The 21,215-nt window shown below is 38.1% G+C and overlaps 4 protein-coding genes across 7 annotated transcripts; 1 reads left to right on the forward strand and 3 right to left on the reverse strand.

Annotated features, from left to right (window-relative positions):
• Positions 1-31: 31 nt before the first annotated feature.
• LOC135583853 (probable protein phosphatase 2C 38) lies at positions 32-5,051 on the reverse strand. Its single transcript, XM_009406365.3, has 4 exons — positions 4,496-5,051; positions 3,564-3,931; positions 1,382-1,618; positions 32-853 (listed from the first exon to the last, which is right to left on the reverse strand). Exons 1-4 carry the CDS (start codon positions 4,818-4,820, stop codon positions 638-640), a joined length of 1,146 nt encoding a protein of 381 aa, XP_009404640.2. The 5' UTR covers positions 4,821-5,051; the 3' UTR covers positions 32-637.
• Positions 5,052-8,151: 3,100 nt separating this feature from the next.
• LOC103987905 (probable serine/threonine-protein kinase PBL7) lies at positions 8,152-12,061 on the reverse strand. Of its 4 annotated transcripts, none has more exons than XR_671928.3 (6): positions 11,883-12,061; positions 10,714-10,931; positions 10,195-10,384; positions 9,705-10,096; positions 8,649-9,005; positions 8,152-8,303 (listed from the first exon to the last, which is right to left on the reverse strand). XR_671928.3 is itself a non-coding variant. In XM_009406367.3 (5 exons), the coding sequence occupies exons 1-5, from the start codon at positions 11,950-11,952 to the stop codon at positions 8,715-8,717; spliced, it is 1,158 nt and encodes a 385-aa protein (XP_009404642.2). In that variant the 5' UTR covers positions 11,953-12,060; the 3' UTR covers positions 8,380-8,714. The 4 variants fall into 4 exon arrangements, 2 of the variants coding, with proteins under 2 accessions (XP_009404642.2, XP_009404641.2); XR_671927.3 differs by lacking the exon at positions 8,152-8,303 and adding an exon at positions 8,380-8,558; XM_009406367.3 differs by lacking the exon at positions 8,152-8,303 and having other exon boundaries at positions 8,380-9,005; positions 10,714-10,928; positions 11,883-12,060.
• A 3,351-nt stretch (positions 12,062-15,412) lies between these two features.
• LOC103987906 (large ribosomal subunit protein uL10c) lies at positions 15,413-16,402 on the reverse strand. The gene has a single exon (XM_009406368.3). It carries the CDS (start codon positions 16,340-16,342, stop codon positions 15,638-15,640), a length of 705 nt encoding a protein of 234 aa, XP_009404643.2. The 5' UTR covers positions 16,343-16,402; the 3' UTR covers positions 15,413-15,637.
• Positions 16,403-16,655: 253 nt separating this feature from the next.
• On the forward strand, positions 16,656-19,990 carry LOC135676349 (uncharacterized). Its single transcript, XM_065187435.1, has 2 exons — positions 16,656-16,906; positions 19,576-19,990. The coding sequence occupies exons 1-2, from the start codon at positions 16,807-16,809 to the stop codon at positions 19,842-19,844; spliced, it is 369 nt and encodes a 122-aa protein (XP_065043507.1). The 5' UTR covers positions 16,656-16,806; the 3' UTR covers positions 19,845-19,990.
• Positions 19,991-21,215: the final 1,225 nt, after the last annotated feature.

Below are 21,215 nucleotides of genomic sequence, written 5' to 3' on the forward strand. Positions count from 1 at the left end.
GTAGGTCTACTTTGGGTGAATTAGAATGAGATTGATGGAAATTTTCTGATGCAGCAGCATAAAAATCCTATATGTCCAAATAATACATTTATGCATTCGAGAGATAGGATACATAATCGGGAATCATAAATGGGATAGAAATACAATTGACGGATATAACAAATAAAACCAGAGAATCAACTGGATCCAGCTTCATCTTCTCACCCTCAAACACACACTTCCACAAGAGAGAAAAAGATTGGAAGCTGGACACAGCCAACTGCGAAAGCAAAGAGCAAAATGATGGCTAAGCATGCAAAATAACGTTCACGATATGCAAATTATAGACCACTCAAATCCATGTACCTGCAGTCCAGAGGCTGTAACTTGGAACAAGATTTTGAGTTTTGGACACAATGAGGCCAGACTTCCACTGTCAAGGCAAAGAAGGTTTCATATTTGCTAATTGTATCTATTTCCAGTGCAAAATTGCAGATTGTCATGTTAGAGAAACATCTTCCTCCTAGGATTCTATCCTTTGCACTTTGTGTGCTTTGCTGACAGCTGAAACCACAGTCCAAGCTAGTAAAGAGAAGATTCTGAATCATGTCCAATGAGACACTGGATGAAGCATCTAGGAGCTCTGGACGGAATCGGCTTAGACAGGGACACCAGCTCCTTTTAGTGAAAGTACAGGACCATGGTAGAAGTTCTTACTTATCATGGTGGGATCAAGAAATACAACTATGACAGTTATATCATCATGAAAATGTCTCCTGATTCCGCGATCAATCTTTTTCAGGTCAGAGTACCTCATCTCTCTTTTCTTTGCTGCCTCTTTAAGTGCAGCTTTGACAAGTCTTCTTGCTATACCCTGAAAGATTATTAAGCGCCAGGAGATGACTGCTGGTTTTATATTTGAATATTGATAGCAGACAGAAAGCTGAACCTTAAGCATGAGACTGTAAATTCTGAGCAAAACTCGACAATAAAGATGAGGCGCTAATGAAACTAACATAATTTTGAAGTCACAGGTTGCGACTCTGTTGATACTACAAGTATAAGAAACTTACAGAACAGAATGCTGAAGTATGATTAAAAAATCATATTCACTGAATAAACTGGAAGCTATTAACTAATATATGCATCTGTAATGCCAAGCAATTTAAAATAGAAAAGTCCTTAAGAAGGACTTATTTATCAGTTATTGACAATTTGATACGTACCGCTGCAGTATGTATATTCACTGCCATGATTTAATCCTAAACAGATAGATGTACGAAGGTTTCCAAAAAATAATGGAATGTATAGGTTAAATAAAAATGCTTAAAAAATTTAAAGCATAGAGAGGCATCCTTCACCATTCAGAAAAGAGAATCTGGAAAAAGGAAAGGCATCTTACATTTCGAGGTGAGTTGTGAATCATATCCACAGCTTCTTGATTACTCAAATGCTCCCATAGACCATCTGACGCGAAAATCAAATATTGATCTTCAGGACAGAGTTTATGTGTCACTACTGATGGCTCAGCACTAAGGATCGGTTTTTGGAATGGTTCAGGAAGCCGAAATTTTGATAGTAATGGCTCCCTGTTGAACTCTGCATCTTTCAAATAAGCATCTCCGATAGATCTTGAGACCTGCAGAAATAAAGCATAGCAAAAGCCAGAAAATAATTATAACCACAGTCCAATGTTTGCAAATGCCAAAATTCTACTTGTAATGCAAGCCAAACAAGAGGAACTGCAACTGACAGAAACCATCATCATATAAAAAACACCACACGTTATAATAACACCTTCAGGATCAAGTAAAAAAGGAAAGATTTCAGAACTAATCTTAAGAATTCCTAGATAAACTACAAATTATCAAAGATTTGAAAGCACAAAATGTTAAGTCCTACAATATATATTTGATATCACATGTGCACAACAACTTCAAATGGTCCATAAGATACATCTATGCTGTTTCACAGAATATATAAAACTTGAAAGATGCTTGCATTATAATATTATGTTGCCATCCTTATGCACAGAATTTGGACAAAAAAGTCAAATGCTAACACCAGTACCCGTGCTTGAAAAGAAAGCAAAGTCATATAACCTGCAACTCTCAGTCTGGTCCAAGCTACAGAAACCAATCACACAAATACTCATCTAAAAGTAACATTTTACAAAAAATCAAACAAAAATATGCATTGACATGCTCGAAGAAAATATAAAGAAAAAAAAAAGCATCCACTTTAGGCATTCCATTGTGCATCCAAATTCTAAATGTGCCATACAACAGGGTTTTGAATGCCGGTCTGCATCGACGTACCGGTATATACTGTCTGTACACTAGGACACACTGATGGTACACCATAAAACCTTAAAAATACCTTCACCTACCACGTCAGGCCGTACCGATTGGTATGCCTCAGTAACGGTCAAAATCCAAGGCAGTATCGATCGGTACGCCTCGATACCGGTCAAAACACTGGTACTGCCCAGTAGAGGACGGTCTGCGTACCGGTATCCTCTCGGACCGATATGTACCGCCCATATCGGGTGATGCACATCGAAATTGAGAACCCTGCCATTCAGTACTGAGCCTTGATATCCAGTAGAATAAAATTTCTTTCTAGGTGATCATATATAAAGTTACCAATGAAACTAATTTGGTATCACAGCTATGATTCAACATCGAAAATACCACTATCAAATTGCACTTGTAAATGTTTGGCTGCTCAAATAAACTTATAAGAATTTGCTCAACTTTCAACACTAATTCTGATATTTTAATTTGGAAGAAATGTAATGTGCTTATTATCTGGCAATTTCTCATCTCATACATGGCTACATGGGTTGTAAGAGATTTTTTATGTCTATAGGAGAACATATTGAGAACAACAAATGATGGTTGGAAAAAGAACAATACTTGTTTGAATCATAAGAATAAGAAACAGAGTAACTGGATGATTCAGATAAAATACTTTCAGATAAATAAATATAAAATAACTTAGATTCCATTTTGTCAAACTATTTGCCCAAAAGAAGAAACTGGAAAATTTTATTGTTGAATAATTTCTTGTATGGCTGGTACTTCTTCTAAGCATTAAAAAGCAAGCAATAAAATCAAAACATAATAACAAAGAAAGACTAAACAAGCATGAAAGTGGCTGAAACGTAATCTTTCCTCCACTTCTCACAACAATGTGTGGGCAAGATCTGTATGAAAGTAATATGCAGACCAATTTTACCAGAGAAGGCATTCATAAGCATTCATATTCTAATGTATATGAAGGTATGTAATGATCAAATTAATGTTTCAATTATAGCCCAAGAAAAAACTTTCAATGTTCTTGAAAAGCTTCATGCAAAAGAAAATCTCAAAAAACCATCCTTCTCTCCTTGCAGCTACATTGCCATTTGAAGTAAACTGTAACAAGCATACAAGGATGACTAGAGCGTAACATATAAAAGTTATTCAAAGTGCATATTGTTATACCAAGGTACTAAAACAAAGATTTCTAGAAGCATTTACAATGCACATGAATTTGCTCCAACTCAGTAATGACCATAATAGTAATAGAAAATGGATTACCTGTATAAGGCCTTTGACTCGCCAAACCTTGTGCTTTAAAACCACAATCTGTGGGTCATCAGGATGCAGCGAACACAGTTCCTCCCTCACAGATTCAACACTCGCATTGTGCTCAGCGCACATTTGTACTGCTGTAACCTCTCTAATACCTCTATCAAATCTCCCTAGCACTGCACGGGAATCTCCAACATTTGCGACATAAAGCATCCCCTCAGATATGACACCAGTCAAACAGCATGAACCGACGGAGGCCATCTGTGGCTTACTGAGCCACTGCTTTCTCACAAGAGAGATAAAGCCCTCTTCCATTGCTGAGTATGCTTTCCTTATGACATCTACTGACATGCCTTCTTGTTCTGAAGCAAATTCTGCATATCGTATACACCATTACAATAATGGAAAAAAAAAAGGCTACACAAGCATATCTTGATGCCATAAATCATAAGATAGTAGAAATATCTGAATAAGAAGTGAATAAGAGTTGTGAATCTTTTGATCCCAAATAGCAAAAATCTAAGCTATATTCCAAACCTGAATCTTCTAATGGAATGATGAGCTTGGAATTACCTGATAAAAGACTGCAGAATAAATGCCAATAAGTGGCAGTTGTCTCAGAAGAAACTAATTATGTTATGAAATATAACAATCAGAAGATGATAAAGCAGACACACAGATACAGGCAATATGACATATATAGGATTCAATAATAAAAGACACACAAGTTCCAATATTTAAAGAAATGGATTTTGGATCAGCATTTTGTGAAACTGCCAACACAAAAGATCAATCCATGAGGAAAATGTCCATGTCATTTATAAGATACCGACGACACGATCCGAACGAAGAACACATGAAACGAAATCCAAGTCAACGGATAAATGAGATATGAGAAATACATCGACACGTGATTACACATAAAAAGAAAGGCTTACTTTTGAGGTTCGGGAACAAATGCTGCGTGATGTATCGGGACGCCTCCGGACCGCCGTGCCCGTCGTAGACCCCGACGAACGTGCCGTGGGGCGCCTCGTTCCAACTCAGCGGCCCGGACTCGATCTGGCTCCCGTCCTCCAAGAGGTTGTTCGCCTGCGCCACCGCCATAGAGAATTCCCCGACGGCGTGGCGGCCGAGATCCTTGTACCATAGAAGGCCGTCGGCGCGGGCAGCGGACCCGCCGTGGCGGCCGCCACTCCCACCCTCGGCCGCCGGCTTCCAGCAAGGGCTCACGATCTTCATCAGCGCGGAGGATCCGATCATCCACCTCTCATCCGCGCCGTCAGCCGATACAACAACCACGCACTCCGATTGGAACTCCCCAGGCTCCGACCGGTCTCGATGGATATGGGGAGTCACCGATTTCGATGGGGGGACCGCAATGCTGAGGGTTTCGTGGTGGGTGGGTGGTGGCGGGCGATGAGGAAAGCGAAAGGAAGGGGGGAAGAGGGAGGGGGTGGGTTTCCGCGAGCCCGCGTTGGGATCGGCGGTGGGGTTTTCCCTCTCGAGGAGGCTGATGTGAGGGCAACAACTATTTCTATTTTTTATTTTTATTTTTCTTTTTATTTTCTTTTCCTTTAGACTATTAAATAACTAAAATCTGTTATTCCCATTTGTTTCTTTTATCTTAATTCTTTATTTATTTCAAAACCCAATATTATATATAGTTACTTCAAGCTTTTATATATATATATATATATATATATATATATATATATATAGTTTATTTTATTTATTCTTTTATCTACAATAATAATAATAATAATAATAATAATAATAATAATAATAATAATAATAAGATCGGCGAAGGCACAGAACAAAATAATGGAGGGAGGACGCCGGAGGTTTGACCGAGTAAACGGGTGGGCCCAAAACTGCCCCCTGTTTTATTGGCTACTTTTATGCCTCTCTCTCTCTCTCTCTCTCTTCTCTTCGTTTCTTCGTGGAGCTCCTGCTGCGTTAGGTGAGGCTTTTTCTGTGTCCAGATTGACCAAGTTATGTGAGGGAGCTGTTCCTCCAGCTGAAATAATAGCTGTTTTCTCGTGATTGCGTGCCCCAGAATCAATCTTATACACCCAAAAATGAGACACAGATATCTGTTGATGTTATCTCTTTTGCAGGTGGGCAAGCCATAGAACTTACTACAGATGTAGTTCGACTGTGTAGAACAGGCAATCTTCTCACCTTTGTGAGAAAGAAGACCGTGAAGCAAGCAGAGACTGGTGCAGATTGATGGAAGGTCAACCAAGCAGCGGCACGACTTGAATGCTTGTATGAGACACATCTCAGCTTAAGCACAATAAGCTGGCCGTAAATGGCAGAGCAGTGCGGATAGCTTCTGAGCTTGAACTGGTTCAGTTGTTCTCAAGAGAATTGGGGAAGCCATGCATTTTGCAGCAGCTGCCAGCAGCAACAAAATGATGATCGAATGCCTCCTAATGATGTCCACCAAATCGCCATTGTTGCAGCAGCAACCATCAGGGAGATGTCTGCGAGAACCAATTGACTCTTCACATCCAAACCCATCAGGAATTCCATCTTCCTCGATGCAAGTTTATGGACTCATTTCATCTGTTTCCCGGCATTTGGTTTCTTCATCAACTTCGCCCTTCCATATCTATCAACTGTAAACAACAATCACACCTACATTAACATGCTTAATAGGCTATACTGGCTATGTTTGCTGAATGAGATGTTCCTATTATATAACTTCAGCAGAAATTTATAATCACTGTTTCGCAGTAATAGAAATAACACTCGGCAATTTGATGAACTCAAAAGTATTATTACATTTTAATGAGCAGTGGCAAAATGAACAGAGATCACACACATACATAATACTACAAGAAAAAGAAAAGGAAATAGAAAAACCCAATCCATGAGAGTTCATGATTATGTCATTTGACCTTCTTTACCTTGTCTTTATATGTGGTTCAATGACAAACTTTTGCAGTCTAATCTGAAGCACTATGTCCTCCATCATTTGCCTAAACCACCCTTGAAGATGGAGCTTAGCTGCTTTATAGGCTAAGCCCCTTAAGAGATTCCATTAGGGTATCATGCTTTCTATACATTAGTCAACAACAGGATATGCTTGTTCTTTTTTCTTGTTGTTTCAAGATCTTTACTTGACTTATGCAGCTTACTTTTCTCCAGCTAAAATGCCTTTTTCTTTTTCTGTGATCCAATTGGCAGAATCTGGAGGATGGAATTGATAAGAGATTTGTTTGGTGAGGCCTTGCTTTTGCTGGCATTGCTTGCATTGAAATTCTATGGGCCACCTACTGAGGAGGAAACCAGTGAAACCTACTTAGATCTTGCAATAATCACAGCACCTATTAAAGAATTAGATTTTTTGCAGAGACAGTGAGGTATATGAGATATAAGTTACTGCAAAAACAATTTGGCCTTGATGGAGCTGAAAGATGTATGCCATTCCATTTAGAAAGAGGCCAAAACATTATTATTTTTAGGAGCTTCATAAATCACTAGAAAATAGAAATAATTTTTTGGAGTTTAGCCAATACATTATACTAAAATCCTCAGTTAGCATGCCACATGAAACTATGAGAATTGACTATCAAACTTACTCTACCAAAAAGGAGGTCTCTTGAGGACCAACTTCCAGCTGTTTTAGCTTGCTTGCAGCTCATCCACTCAACACACAGTAATTCATATATCTTTTTTAGCTCCATTGTTAGGTCCACCAAGATTTGTTTCAAGATAAAATGCAAGACAAGACAAGGACAGATAGAAGAGAAAGCAGAGCATTGAAGGAATGGAGAAAGCTAATTACACATCATGTGCATCCACATTCCTCTTGAAGGCTGATGCTTCTACTTAAAAACAAAGGTGCAGCAACTTGCTAACATGTCCAATTACAACATTTCCTTTATGTCACATCCCAGTTTAGTCTCATAGAAATTGACTTATAAGGAATCTAATGGGCGTAGTATTATTAGTTTAGACTTAAATATTTTAGATCAATGATAACCTCTATATAATATAATCCTAAAAGATTATTCAAAATTAATATCGGTAATTTGAGATCTGGATTGACACAAATATCTTGATAATTTCATCTATTGGTGAAGGACCACCCAGTTGGCAAAGGTGGTACTGTCCTACCACCCAATAAATTTCCTTTGCATGCTTACATTACAAGATCTAGAGAAGGTCTCACATACTGGACATGTTTGAAAGCTTCTGATCCCCCTATTTTCATCAGGGGAGACCACATTCTGTACTTTTTTTTTTCCTATATAAGTTATATTAATAAAGAAAATAACAAAACATAAAATGAAAAATTCATTTTCTTGAGGTGGAGTCCACACTGAAAACTGTGACTGTCATCAATGAAATGATTGAGATGTAAGATGAAAGAAGTTAAGGATCCAATTAACTGTCCAAATTAGATATGATGATAACCTCACATTTACTTGAACACAGGGTGCCATTACTCTTTCTATAGTAGATAACAGCAGTGCAAGAACACAAACAGTTTGATCAAACACATGCAGGACAATAAAGCAAAATGCAACTTGAGGAAAAAGGCTGAACCTTCTGGGAGTAGGTGAACAGCCTTTCTGGTGTACAGATCACCTGAGAATGCTGAGGCAACAACTAGTGGCCTTCATGCCATTTATGCCTGATAGTACACCGATTCCCACTGAGGAAGCCACCACTTGCCTGCTGGCAGTCATATGACATTGCTGTTCATAATGTGCCAGCTGAGCTGATTCATGCCTGTACAATTTCAATAATGAATTCCTGTTTTCACCATAACAGGCCCAAATTTTACTGAATTCTAAAGCAAGGTATGTATATGAAGGCACTGGGAACAACACAATTTGCTAAATTCTTAAGCAAGACAATAAGAAATATCAAGAGACTTGCCGTCTGGTACATGCACTTAGATACAAGGACACAAAACTACATATACCACAACAAAAGAATCTAATTCCCCAAAATTAACTTAGTCCTGAATCGAGCAAGGCCAACCTGGCAAATCGAGAATTGACATCGGTCATCAAGGAACCAGCCAAGAGACCACAAAAAATGTACATTCTGCTGCAAGATGTAGGCACTCACCATTAGCTCCTGGAAGAGTGTCACATGGACTCATTTATACTCATTAGGTTCTTCCACTGGCTGTTCTCAATATCCTGACTTCCTCTCGATGTCCCTTCTTGTTCGAGGGGGTGTTCCCGGTGTGGCCAAGCGAGAGGTGCTCTGACTCAGTTGGTTGTCGGGGTTGTAAGTTTGTGAAGCAAGGTATGTAAGAGCTGTAACGACGTCGGCTATTAGGGGCCGCATAGCTGGTTGCTCCTGCACACACATTGCAGCAACTGCAAGCGCCTGATATAAACCCCTTGGAGGATACTGACCCTGAAGCACTGGATCAGCCACCTGTGAGAATTTTCTTCTGTCTTTGAACAATGGTCGTGCCTGCATCCAAACAGAGCAAATTTACAGAGTTTGATGCAAAGGAGGAACCCAGAGGTTCTTGATCCTGAGGCAAAAAAACTTCTCCATCGTCATGAAGAGTCAAGCTTAAAAGAGATTTGATTTACTAAAATGATCAGCAAGAGTAATTTTGAACAATTAGAAACCACAATAAATTGATAAACCAACTTGTAGTTTGTGATGCAACTTGGTTCAGAGCATGCTGTTTAGCGAGAAAACTTGCATCTTAGTTCAAGCCACAGAGTCAAAGTTACCAAGGTGTATTAAGGTCCCTGTCGCAGCCAGCTCAAGGGGCGGATCAAAAACTGGATGCCAATAACGACATCACACTTCCTGCCCAAGATCCAATCAAAATCACAGAACAGGGAACTGAAGACCATGTTTAAGAGAAACTAATGTTGTAATAAGATGGAAATGTAAAATCAAAAAATGAAATAGGTTATGGGTATTATGGTTAATGCCATATAATCTAGTTGTGAACTACAGAACTAAATATCTGAGACTGGTCCTTTTTAAACTCAGGACGATATAAATATCAACATTTAACACTATAAAGTATTGAAAAGTTGTCATCTTTACCAAAAGAGCATCATGATTGATGAAAATTCATTAAACATTTAGGAAAACAAGATTTGACTAATGGATTCGAAGATGGACAAAGAAGAAGGACAAGGTCCTTACCCATGCAACAAGATTGTGCTCTCCTGCAGCTCTAGAATTGTCAATCGCCCTTCTTCCAGTGATAAGCTCTAAAAGAACAACTCCAAAGCTATAAATATCTGATTTTAGTGTCAACTGTCCTGTCATTGCATATTCAGGTGCACAATATCCATATGTACCCATCACCCTAGTGGATACATGTGTGTTATCACCTACAGGACCAAGCTTAGCCAAGCCAAAATCAGACAACTTGGGATGATAACCCTCATCAAGCAAAATGTTAGAGCATTTTAAATCACGGTATATAACAGGAGGACTGGCTTTATCATGTAGATACTCTAATCCTTTCGCTGCACCAGCTGCTATTTTCATTCGTGTATTCCAGTCAAGCCGCTTCTTATCTGGGGAAAGGTCTGTTGCAATCATAAGAATAGATATTCTCAGTGTAAAGAATTATACATTTGAAGGTACTTGTAGAAAATATTATGATGAGAATTTGTAGGTGAACTACCGTGAAGATGGTCTTCCAGTGATCCTAATGGCATATATTCATAAACCAAAAGCCTTTGATCTCCATCTGCACAATAGCCGATCAGGCTGACAAGGTTAGGATGGTGAAGTAGGCTCAACATAAGAACCTCAACAAGAAATTCCCTGTTTCCTTGCAAGCCATTCCGATCAAGCTGCTTTATAGCCACAATCTGTAGACAAGGTAAAGTTTGTGTAAACTATCTTGATATGTTAATTCAGTATGAAACAAAAGAACCATTTTCTTTAATAAGGATTTCAAACATGTCATTTGTTTTTAAGTTGGAAATTGCAATATGCAATAACAACTCTTAAGGACTTAAAACCACCACAACGGAAACTTGATACATGAAAAAAATCAAGTATTTTAGAGTATATTATATAGAAGATTGTACTAAAAGAGCCACCTATCAGAATCTTAGATTCTTGGAAAATATATCTCTTTAGTATACAATGAACAGAAAAGAAGAAAATGAGTGACTGAGGCACAGCATGAGCTGACCTGGTTGCTACTTTCTAATCTTCCCTTGTAAACTCGACCAAATCCCCCTTCTCCCAGAAGGCAATCGGCTCTAAAATTCTTTGTTGCTGCAGCCAGTTCCCGAAATGTAAATGTCTGCGCAGCAATGCATCCTGATCCACTACTTGACAGCTCTTTCTTATCATTCATTAAGGTTTCTTTCTTAACATCGAACGAGAGATTGGATTTTGATTTATCTGCTACAAGATTTAACAGGAAGAACGTTTATTAAAAACTTGAAAAAATGCATGAAAAATAAAGAAAAAAATACAGAACAATAGAAACCAAAGATAACAATTGATACTCAAGATAGCAAGTAGAACATAAATACATATTATCCTTATGAAAATTAAACGTATAAATAACATGTATCTCTATAGCTCACAACCCGGTCACCGAGACCAGAACTGCCTCAACGTGAGCCGATAACCAGCTTGCTCGAAGAACAATTTGAGATAAAAGGAATACCTATTTATGCAAAATATTTACATCTGATGCGAGAGCAGATAGAATTTAGCTTTTAAAGGCCCTAATAACAAAATAAACCAAAAAATTGTAGGGATATGCGTCGAATTAATATGGCAAAGTGAAATGCTAATCTCAGCGTCACCCATCAAAATAAGAAGAAAAGGAATAAGGAAAGGAAGACTTTGGCAAAAGTCGACATCAAGAATGATTTTTTTCAAAACAAAGAGAGAAATATGGCATCATGAAATGGTAATCTAAGCGTAACCAGTCAAAATAATAAGAAAAGGAAAGGAAGTCTTTCACAGAAATCGGTCACAAGAAGAAAAGACAAAGAAGGAAACAAAGCAAGAACGAAAGAAAGCGATTCCCATAGCGCGAACGATCGTTGCCATTTTTCTTAATCAGTTATGGCGAAATCATAAATGGGAAACTATCAAAGATACCCAGAAGGCAATCAGCAACACGAATCCAAGCTCCATCCCAAAACCCAAAGAATCGGAATAAAAAACCCAACTTGGAGACAAAATCTAGCAACTTCCAACGAAGAACCAATTGCCGAGACCAAAATAACCAAACTAGATCTCGTACATACACGGCCTGGCAAGAACCATCGCGTGCGCAACAAATCAACTCACAAACATTAGAAGAAAGACAGTTTTTCCCACGGATTCCTCCTCGGATACCTGTCGGAAGGTCGGGCGGATCCTCGTCGTCCGTCTTCGGCTCTCCGGTGCAGGGAAAGCACCCTCCCATATTCCCTCTCTCTCCCACCAATCCCTCGCAGGGTTCTCCCCCTTTGGCCTCTTCCTCTTGAGCCGGTGAGATGAAGCGAAACAAAAGAAGACAGTGGCAGAGGAAACAAAGACGAAGAGCTACTCAGGTATTCAGTATATTAATTACTAACGGACATTTTACAGATAAAAAAGAAAATATAACTTAAATAAATTATATTTTAACGCATTCTCGAAAAACTCCCTTAGTTTAAGCAATTCTAGCGGAACATCCTTCTTCATGTAATATATATATATATATATATATATATATATATATATATATATATATATATATATATATATATTTCTTATAATTCTTACTTAGACGCACAAGAATATATATATATATATATAAGTAGAGACATGTTCGATAACAATCGCTATGCTAGGCAGAGGCCATCATCAATAGGAATAATATCATCGTTAAAAAATAGTTAAAAAATAAAAATTTTGAAAGTTGGAGTGGGAATTTAAAAAAAATGAACATTTTCCATAATTTCGTCTATTATATTTAAAAATTACATCATATTTCGCTTTGGGATTAAAAATAACAATTTTCTTGCATATGCTATTTTTTATTAAGAATTTTCACATATGTGTAGTTAAAATCCAAAAAAAATATATTTATCCTCCTAATATTCTCTTTTTCAAACAAATCCTCCTAATATTCCGATATGTAACATATATACACATAATTCCAAACACCAAATTTTTTTCTAAAATATTCCTCTAATTGGCATTTTTTCCAAAAATACTTAGCAAAATTACAGCTAACTATGATTTTTTTTGTTAATTTAATAAAAATAAAAATATCTAAAATATGTTTAATATTATTGTACTCACAATAAAGTTATCAAATGATAATTAGCGGACGATTAGCCATGATGACACATATGTAAGATTTTAGATTTTAAATTGATATACATATATACACTAAACTTAAATTTAAAGGAACACTCACAACATTAATTTTTTTAAGGGATTTATATTTTTATACATTCAAAATTGCCTCTCTTTTATTTCTACCTTATGTGTAATTACTGAACAGATGTAAATCAAATCAGGCCGTGTTTCATCTAAGTGCTCAGCTGAGAAATATTTTTCACCTTGAATAAGGAACTAAGTGTTTGAACTCAATAAACAAAATTATAATTTTTCGGGTGTGAATGTCTTTTTATGGATTTGTTGACATTATCTTGAATAGTTGTTATGGGTCTTGTGAAATAAAATAAAAATAAATTCATGATTATTGTTCTAAGAAAGCTAAGTTTTCGGGGTATTGACTCCGCATAATTTTCTTCATACATATCTTTCGATTTTATTCAGAATTAAAGGAACAGAAGAATTATTTGAATAATTATATATATATATATATTTTTTTTTTTGATTGAAAGTTCAAATCTCTCTCAAATCAATTTGCTTATGTTATGAGACATGTAAACATAAAAAAATATAAAAAAAAGAAGATTAATAGGGTTCTCCAACCAATATTATTTTACAAGGTAAAGAACATGATATTATTAGTGCCAAAACACATAACAAAACTGTCTTGAGATTAGCTTAGTCCACTGTTTCAATGGGCTAATAACGTGCGTGCAGTTCTAAGAGAACAAAGATTGCTTTGGGTCGACCAACTACTTCTGCTCACAATAATGATTTGTGATCAATCATACGTAGGCATCATATCGTAGTTGGGTTGTGAATTCCGAGTAGGACTCTTCGGTCAATGTTTCCATCGCTAGAATGTGAGCATCGCTTTCACTATTGTTCTTGTTTGAACTATAATTAGATGCACTTTGTTTCTTCTCTTTTGACTTCTCGCTATTTGACTAACTCTGGCATATTTGGTCAAACATTGATTCCATGATCCAACACAAGATGCACAGAGATTTCAAGATCTACAATCACTTCGACTGACATCCAAGCAAACCTTGACAGATATCAAGATTGCACTGATGTTTCCCAACACTCGAGATCTTACACAAACTCCATAAAATGCCAAATTTATGAGGAAGAATACTGATTACTAGCATCTACACAGGCAAGAATAATGTGTACAGAAATAAAATCTTTAGAAGAGAAACATTCACATCATTCAATCATCTTGGCAAATCATGTATTCATCATGTTTGGAATATTTCTGTTTGACAATGTTTGAATCAAATCATATATTCAGATAGGATGGCAAGCATATACTGATCAGTAGTCTGCTTCCTAAAAGAAAATTGAAGATTGATTCATTGTCCAAAACAAGAAGAATCATCTGCAACAAAAGTATCAGCAAGGATGCAGAAAGCCAAACCTGGTTCAGCTTATTGGTGTGCTATACTGAAAGATCCTTTAAGAACACTACTAAAAGAATTCAACAAAATAGAAGTGAGATGGCAATAAGGATGGCCATATCAGAAACTTCACCGATCATATCATGTTTCTGTTAACACGGGGAAATAAAGACAGAATTTGAAGTCATTATACCTCTGATTTCACCATTTATCGCTGACCACACAAAGCCACATGATCTGCTAGTTCTTAAGGAAAATTCATAACACAGTTTCCAGAAGTAAGCAACAAGCCAACAAACTGATGATAAGATGCTCCAGTTCAATCCCTGGGTGACGAGGACAGGAACACGGTAAAATATAATTTGCAACAAATCTTTCTTGTTGGCCTTTTAGTTTGAAAATTCATAATCAATATAAAGCATTGCTTGAGTGGCATGTGTTCCAGACTTCAAATATCTTCATTTTCGTACTAATTAGTATATCAATGCCTGTAAATTTAAGTGGTTGGATCATCTAAAAGAATGATACGAAGCCAAAGTGAAGCAGACTTAAATCTTACGCAAAGACCAAGAAACGCGTAAGTTCAGAATCTGTGATCAGGAATCTTGATGCAATACCAGACACATTGATATAGCAAAATCATCTCTCCTGCCAGATTTATATACTCAGATACTAGAAACCTACTATGAGAAATACTAAGATATAGACACAAGAAAACTGAGGTGTATGTATAAAGAGGAGTTACTATCTGGTTTAATCAAAAATACTAACAAGGACTTTCCGTTTCATAACATACAATATTTAAACTCTCTACAACTCTTGCTCCTTATTGATCACATCCAATCAACTCTGATTGCAGTTACCAACAAAATAATTGAAGAACACTTTTAGTTTTAGCTCCCCCAAACCTACCACACTGATTGAGTCGTAAAAAGTCTAAGCTTTGCCCTAAACTATCTCTACCCGATGACCCAAACATCTTATCGAACCGTAATCAATTACCTGAAGTGAGAGACAGCTCCATCATTGCCTTGTACCTAATGAATCAGAATTTTAACAACATTTATAGGTCAAGAAAACCCTTTGATTGGTTCTATCACAGCATTTCCTTTAGTTCTTGTTACTAGATGACATTGGCACAACCTACAACATAAGAGATGATTGCAAATTTGCAGATGTATATAGACTTTCAGAATCAATCAAGAACAATTATCATCATCCCAATTCAAAATGACAACTTGATCATGCAACGAAGAAAAAACCTACAACATAAGAGATGTGCAATTGAAGATGTATAGACTTTCAGAATTAATCGAGAAGAACTCTCGTTGTCCCAATTCAAAATGACAACTTGATCATGTAACAAAAGAACAAGCAAAGGAATTACGCAGCTGCAGCGCCGCCGCTCTCTTCTTCGAGCTTCTTGACGTAGGCCTTGAGCACGAGGACGACGTCCCTGGCCGGAGCCTGGAGCGTACTGACAACGGAGATGGCGGGGCTCTGGAGGGCGCCTAGGATCTTGGCGTAGAGCTCGGCGCGGCTGGGCATGGTCTCCAGGGACTTGAACTCGTCGGGCGCGTAGAAGCGGCCCTCGAAGACGGCACCAGTGAAGTCGTTGTCCTCGAGCTTCCACTCGCGCTGGAAGGCGCGGTAGGGCTTGAGGGCCTCGGGGATCTCCTCGGAGTGGACGAAGAGCCAGGCGTTCATGCCCTTGAGGCAGGGGGCGATGGCGGCCCAGGGGGTGCCCTCGAAGGCCTTGCCGACGAGGGTGTTTTTGGCGACGATGAGGCGGGAGGTAGGGGGGAGGGCGGTGCGGATGTTCTGCAGCTGCTTGACAGTGAGGCCCTTGTAGCAAATGCCAGCAACGAGGTGGCAGCCCTCCAGCTGCTGTTTGACGGTCTCCACCGTCTCCTCCTTCTTGGCGCGGCTGATGGCGGCGCGGACGATGGTGTTGGAGGAAAGGGTTTTGCGGCGGGGTCGGCAGGGGGCGGAGAAGGGGTTGCAGAGACGGCTGAGGGCAAGGGATTGCGTCTGGGTTCGCGGGGCAGCAGGCTTGGAGTTGGGGAAGCAGCAGAGAGAGGCCTCCATTGGGGATTAGGAGCGAAGGGAAGAGTGGAAGCGGAAGAAGGCGAAGGGGGGTGAGACGTGAGATGATGATGCGTGCCTTATCCTGGGAAATTGCGGCTCAGCTGTCTGAGATAAGGTAGAACTCAGGTTCACTCAGTATGTAAATGAGGGTCCCATCCCGCTGAAGTGGGCCCCGCTGTTATCTGTTACCCCATAGAAGGACGTTTTCCCTGATTGGTGGCGTGGAAGTGACAGGTAATATGCCAACTCACCCAAGAACCGAGGACAAAACCACCGGGCCCTCTTTTATCCTCGGCCTCAACCGCATCAGACCGGACACTCCCCTGACTTGTATCGTGTGGCGGAAGAGAGCCGCTCTCGTCTTCCCGAAAGCTCGTCTTGCTTGTTTTCCTTCGCTTCCCTTGTTGATTCCTCAATACTCTATATACACAGGAACACATTAGTCAATCGATTGGCTTGGTGAGATGTATCTAGGGCTGGGGAGACTCGTAGCGCGGATTCCCCTCCGACCTCGTTGCTCCAAGAACGACTCTCGATCACCGGAGAATGGCAAGAACGATAAAGGTCGAGCCTCTTCCTCCTAAATGAGGCTTATGCTTCTCTTCTTGCCTTTTTATGCTCGTACAATCGTTCCTTTGTTCTGTTCAAAAGCTTGGAAATGAGAAAAAAATTGTTTGATCGCCTAGGATTCATTAGAGATGGCCAAAAAAAGCATCTTTCTTGTTTCTAAACCAATTGTATTGGTTGTAGCAAAATTGTTTGTGTATGTCAAAAAAAGAAAGGGAAACAATTGTTGGAAATGCAATTCCAGAACAGAAACGATCTATCTAATGTGGGATAAGTGCATAAAAATGATGTCTTGGATATTATGATAATCTGATTTGGGGGTTTAAATGCTGTTGCGATGCAGGTCTTCTAGAACGTTTGTTCATGATCAAGTATTCTACCACCTGTTGAACGGATTGGTTATATTGTAATTGTGTTTGGTCTTAGAAGCACAGATCTTCGATTTATCAGGAAGTTGCTCAAAACTAGAAGCACACTGGCATGTTTTCGGATTTAGGAAATAGGAGAACTTTTTCGCAATATGCAGATATGATCGACAGCATCTAGTGTCAAGGAGTACTTTAAACCGTACCTTAAGCAATCTCCTTTTCATGTCCTAGACTTTTCCTTTTCATGTTCAGTCCTTAAACTTGTTGTTATGAAATTTTTCTTGTGGAGATCAAATTGAGTTCTTAATATCAAGATGAGACTTGTGCAAATAATAACAAAATAATAAAAGTGAAGATACCACAACCTTCTAGATCTTAGTATGTATCACTTTGCTTAATGCCCGAGTTAGTTGCTCCACTTATTATACAAGCTTGCAGCATGTTTGTCCCATTTAATATCACGAATTAGTTACTTAAACGATCGATTTACTAGAATACAATATTTTTTGGCTTCTGGTTGTACAAAATGCCTCAGCTATCATGTTCGTTAACTCAGTTTCGTCAAAGCTGATGATCCAAATAATGATCTAATGGTAAGTTTGATAAATCAATTATCTTTTTCGAACATAAGGAGCCAACAATAGTTCTTTTTTCCATTTAGATGTCAAGAGAAATGGTCCTTCGTCACATTATCAAGAATTACCAACACATATGGTCATCTGGTTTGTTCACACAAATCAAAATGTTGAGTTGTTAGAAGCCTAGATGCAATAGTTTAGCATTAATATGTACAAGTTTGAACCATGATGTATGGATTTGGACAGATAAGCATATGTATTCAGGCACCTAGGACTGATACTAGAATGTTTGACCACTGTTTTGTTACTCTAATCGTGATCTTAAAAAGAATAATAAACTTATCATCTGATGTGTATATTCTAATTTTCTGTGTAGGGTTGGAATTTAAAACCTGATGTTTTTTTGGAGAGACTATGTCAATTAAATTGGTCGCTTGTATCCTCGATTTCACAAGCACAGAAGCATATATAGAATGCTTCTTTGCTCTCATTGTGATTCTTAGATATGCAAAAGACAATATATATACATGATGCTTGTTTCATTGTCAGGTGAATGTTTCCTACCATAACAAAATCATAAGCTCCAATCTTACTATAGATGAAGTTTTGTCCGTATGATCTTGGCTGTGTTTGTCAATTTGTAATACTTCATAGATAAAGTTCATCTTTAATCAAGTGCATATTTAGCACCATTAATTTTATGCTGCTCGGTATTTGTCAATCTCCTGACAAACTGGAATTCATGTGACTTGATGGTGCATTTCACCTAGCAAATTAAACTGTCAATTCTGTAAGATTTTTTTATGATATAGTATCCTGGATATGCTAATTGTTTAGATTTTATAAACAATTTAGAAAGCATAGTCATCTAGCTCTCTTAAACCAGCTACTTACCACTGATTATGGTGGTACGACATGTTCATATATAAATTCATGAAGCAGATGAATGATAATATGAAACTACTCAATACCATCGATTCAGCTTTTAGATAATCTCCAGGCTGGCAGTCCATATGTCTATTTCTTTGCAAGTGTCTGCTTTTTAACTCGTTAATTTTGTCCTTTTTCTCTTGGTGGCAATGACTGGTCTGCTATCTAAGGGACCTGCGACTAGACTGTCCATTCTGGAACAAGTTATTCTGATTAGCACCATCATTTGGGTATTGGTGGAACTCTGCAGTTGGGTCTTTAGTCTCTGTCCACAAAACAAAGTACTGTCGGTTGGAATTACAGGTTGATAATTCTGCATTTTGTTGTTTGCACACTGGAAAAGTTATTATTTTTTTGTACAAAACGATATTTGTGATGAAAAGCTGAGATTTAGCACATGTCAAGGTTGCCTTTTTTAGCCTGAGTGACCAGGTCTTAGTCGAGAAAACAACCTCTTTACTTCCGAAGGTAAAAATCGACTCTCCTCACACCCTGTATTGATTGGAACCTCATGCACTAGTTTATCTCTTTCAAAAACTCTTTCGTGATAAAGTAACAATCTGGAGTTTATATCTTGTTCCACCACTTATTGGGGTTTCTTTATAGTTAAAAAAATATATGATACTGTGAAAAACCTACAACTTCTACTGTGAATAATCAACATTCGTAAGTACACAAACTTCACAAGGTATGGATCTCTGTGCTTTATGTTCTACAAATATAGTTGCAATTCCTGGATATATGGAAAATTTTGTTGTTCTGAATCTTCATGCCTTTTATTGAGACACAGGTGATAGGCTGTCTACAGATTGGGACAAGGCCTGGTCTAAGTTTCGGAAGAAGGCAAAGAAATCTATGTTCTCCGAGTTGAAGCCAGACAAATATGTCAGCTGGAATCCAAGGCGTTCTGACTACCCATTGTCAGAAGAAGTAGATCCCATAAAAAGAACAGAGAGGTCCAACCTCATGTTATGGACAAGTCCACAGTTTACCTTGGTTGGAGCTATCATTGTGGTCTCAATGCTTCTCATTTACACTCTTTTAGCCCCGCTCAAGTGATCTCCTCGTTCCGTATTAGAATCCATGTAGAAGTCTTATATAGTCTTATATACAGTATGTAGTATGGATTGATTGGCCAACAGAAACTATGACTGCATTATGTAAAATTATCCATGTGATTATAACCAGCTTCCTTCTTTTTATCACTTATTAACCTCTCTTTTATTTGCTTTTGAATTCTGGCAACTTGTAATCGTATCTCAGGAAAAAAAAGATAAGTTTTATGTTAATGTCTATGTCCTCCATGACGGAGAAGATGAAATATCTGGCAAGCTCTTAAAGAGCGATCTGAAATGATGTTTATAATGTACTTTGTAACAGCTTGATTCAAAGAAGTATTTTCGCTTTCCACAACAAGCGAACAAATATCGTTTCTTTATTTGCTTTAGTGCATGAGTTTTGATAAGGTCATTGCTCTCTCGTGCTGTCAAATCTATCATGTTAAAGATTCTTTGGAACATATGACATTCTTTTGTCTGTTATGTTCATGAGACAGTCCACACTGGCGAAAATTCTAGGATCAGGCAATTACCTAAATGCAAAGACTATTTTACCACTTGGAAACTATATGGTACGGTTGATAGGTATTGATCTCGATAGGTGTTGTTTTGAGCATCAGTCGATATATCGATTATTCTTATTTCAAACGATTAAATTAAAATAATAATATTAATAATAAATATAAAATCATATTTAATGTTTAAAAAAATCAAATTAGGGCTCGCTAATTTGAGACTTTGTTGTCTCTCTTGTCATCAGATATGTACTCTTGGGGTTTTCATTTTGTGTGACGATCAATCCTCATCGTCCGATCGGATCTCCTTCGATTATGGGTGGAGTTAATTTAGAAGCAGGTCAACATATCGTTATGGTCAGGGAGCACATGTCGTTCACATACCGACTAAAGCTCGAAGTAGGCATGTCTTTTCATCGAGCTCACTTATAACCTCTCCCTCCTTTTCGCCACTTACTACCCTTTCATCGAATTCGTTGTGACATTAGACGAAATGATCATCCGAGGATTTGAGCACGACATCATGGTGGTGGCTTTACTTGTCTCCTCTTCCTCCTTTGGTGTCGACACAAATGCTAAGCGACATCGAACGCGAAAGATGAGATAAAGCGATGCAACATTGACGCAGATGCCTCATTGCTTTGTCTCCTCTTCTTCTTCATCATCGATGTTTGGATTGACATCAACAAGGTCGACCACCACTTTGTTATCGCCGACCACCGCCACAACAATCACCCATTGAGTCACCATTGTTAAAATTGTACCATTTTGTTTCATCTTTTTTCTCATCATCAATATTTAGATCGATATCGGTAAGATCGATCATCGCATTGTTATCTCTAACTACCATCACAATA

This window comes from Musa acuminata, chromosome BXJ1-6 (genome assembly GCF_036884655.1).
Source record: "Musa acuminata AAA Group cultivar baxijiao chromosome BXJ1-6, Cavendish_Baxijiao_AAA, whole genome shotgun sequence".
NCBI lineage: Eukaryota > Viridiplantae > Streptophyta > Magnoliopsida > Zingiberales > Musaceae > Musa > Musa acuminata.

Coding starts and splice junctions, on each gene's coding strand:
- LOC103987905 (XM_009406366.3), bottom strand. CDS start 11,952: ATGGGAGGGTGCTTTCCCTGCACCGGAGAGCCGAAGACGGACGACGAG. Junction 10,097..10,194: donor ACTGGAAGACCATCTTCACG/GTAGTTCACCTA, acceptor TGATTGCAACAG/ACCTTTCCCCAGATAAGAAG. Junction 9,006..9,704: donor AGCACAATCTTGTTGCATGG/GTAAGGACCTTG, acceptor GTTTGGATGCAG/GCACGACCATTGTTCAAAGA.
- LOC103987906 (XM_009406368.3), bottom strand. CDS start 16,342: ATGGAGGCCTCTCTCTGCTGCTTCCCCAACTCCAAGCCTGCTGCCCCG.
- LOC135583853 (XM_009406365.3), bottom strand. CDS start 4,820: ATGATCGGATCCTCCGCGCTGATGAAGATCGTGAGCCCTTGCTGGAAG. Junction 3,932..4,495: donor TTTGTTCCCGAACCTCAAAA/GTAAGCCTTTCT, acceptor TACGATATGCAG/AATTTGCTTCAGAACAAGAA. Junction 854..1,381: donor TTCACAACTCACCTCGAAAT/GTAAGATGCCTT, acceptor ATAATCTTTCAG/GGTATAGCAAGAAGACTTGT.
- LOC135676349 (XM_065187435.1), top strand. CDS start 16,807: ATGTATCTAGGGCTGGGGAGACTCGTAGCGCGGATTCCCCTCCGACCT. Junction 16,907..19,575: donor GAATGGCAAGAACGATAAAG/GTCGAGCCTCTT, acceptor ATTGAGACACAG/GTGATAGGCTGTCTACAGAT.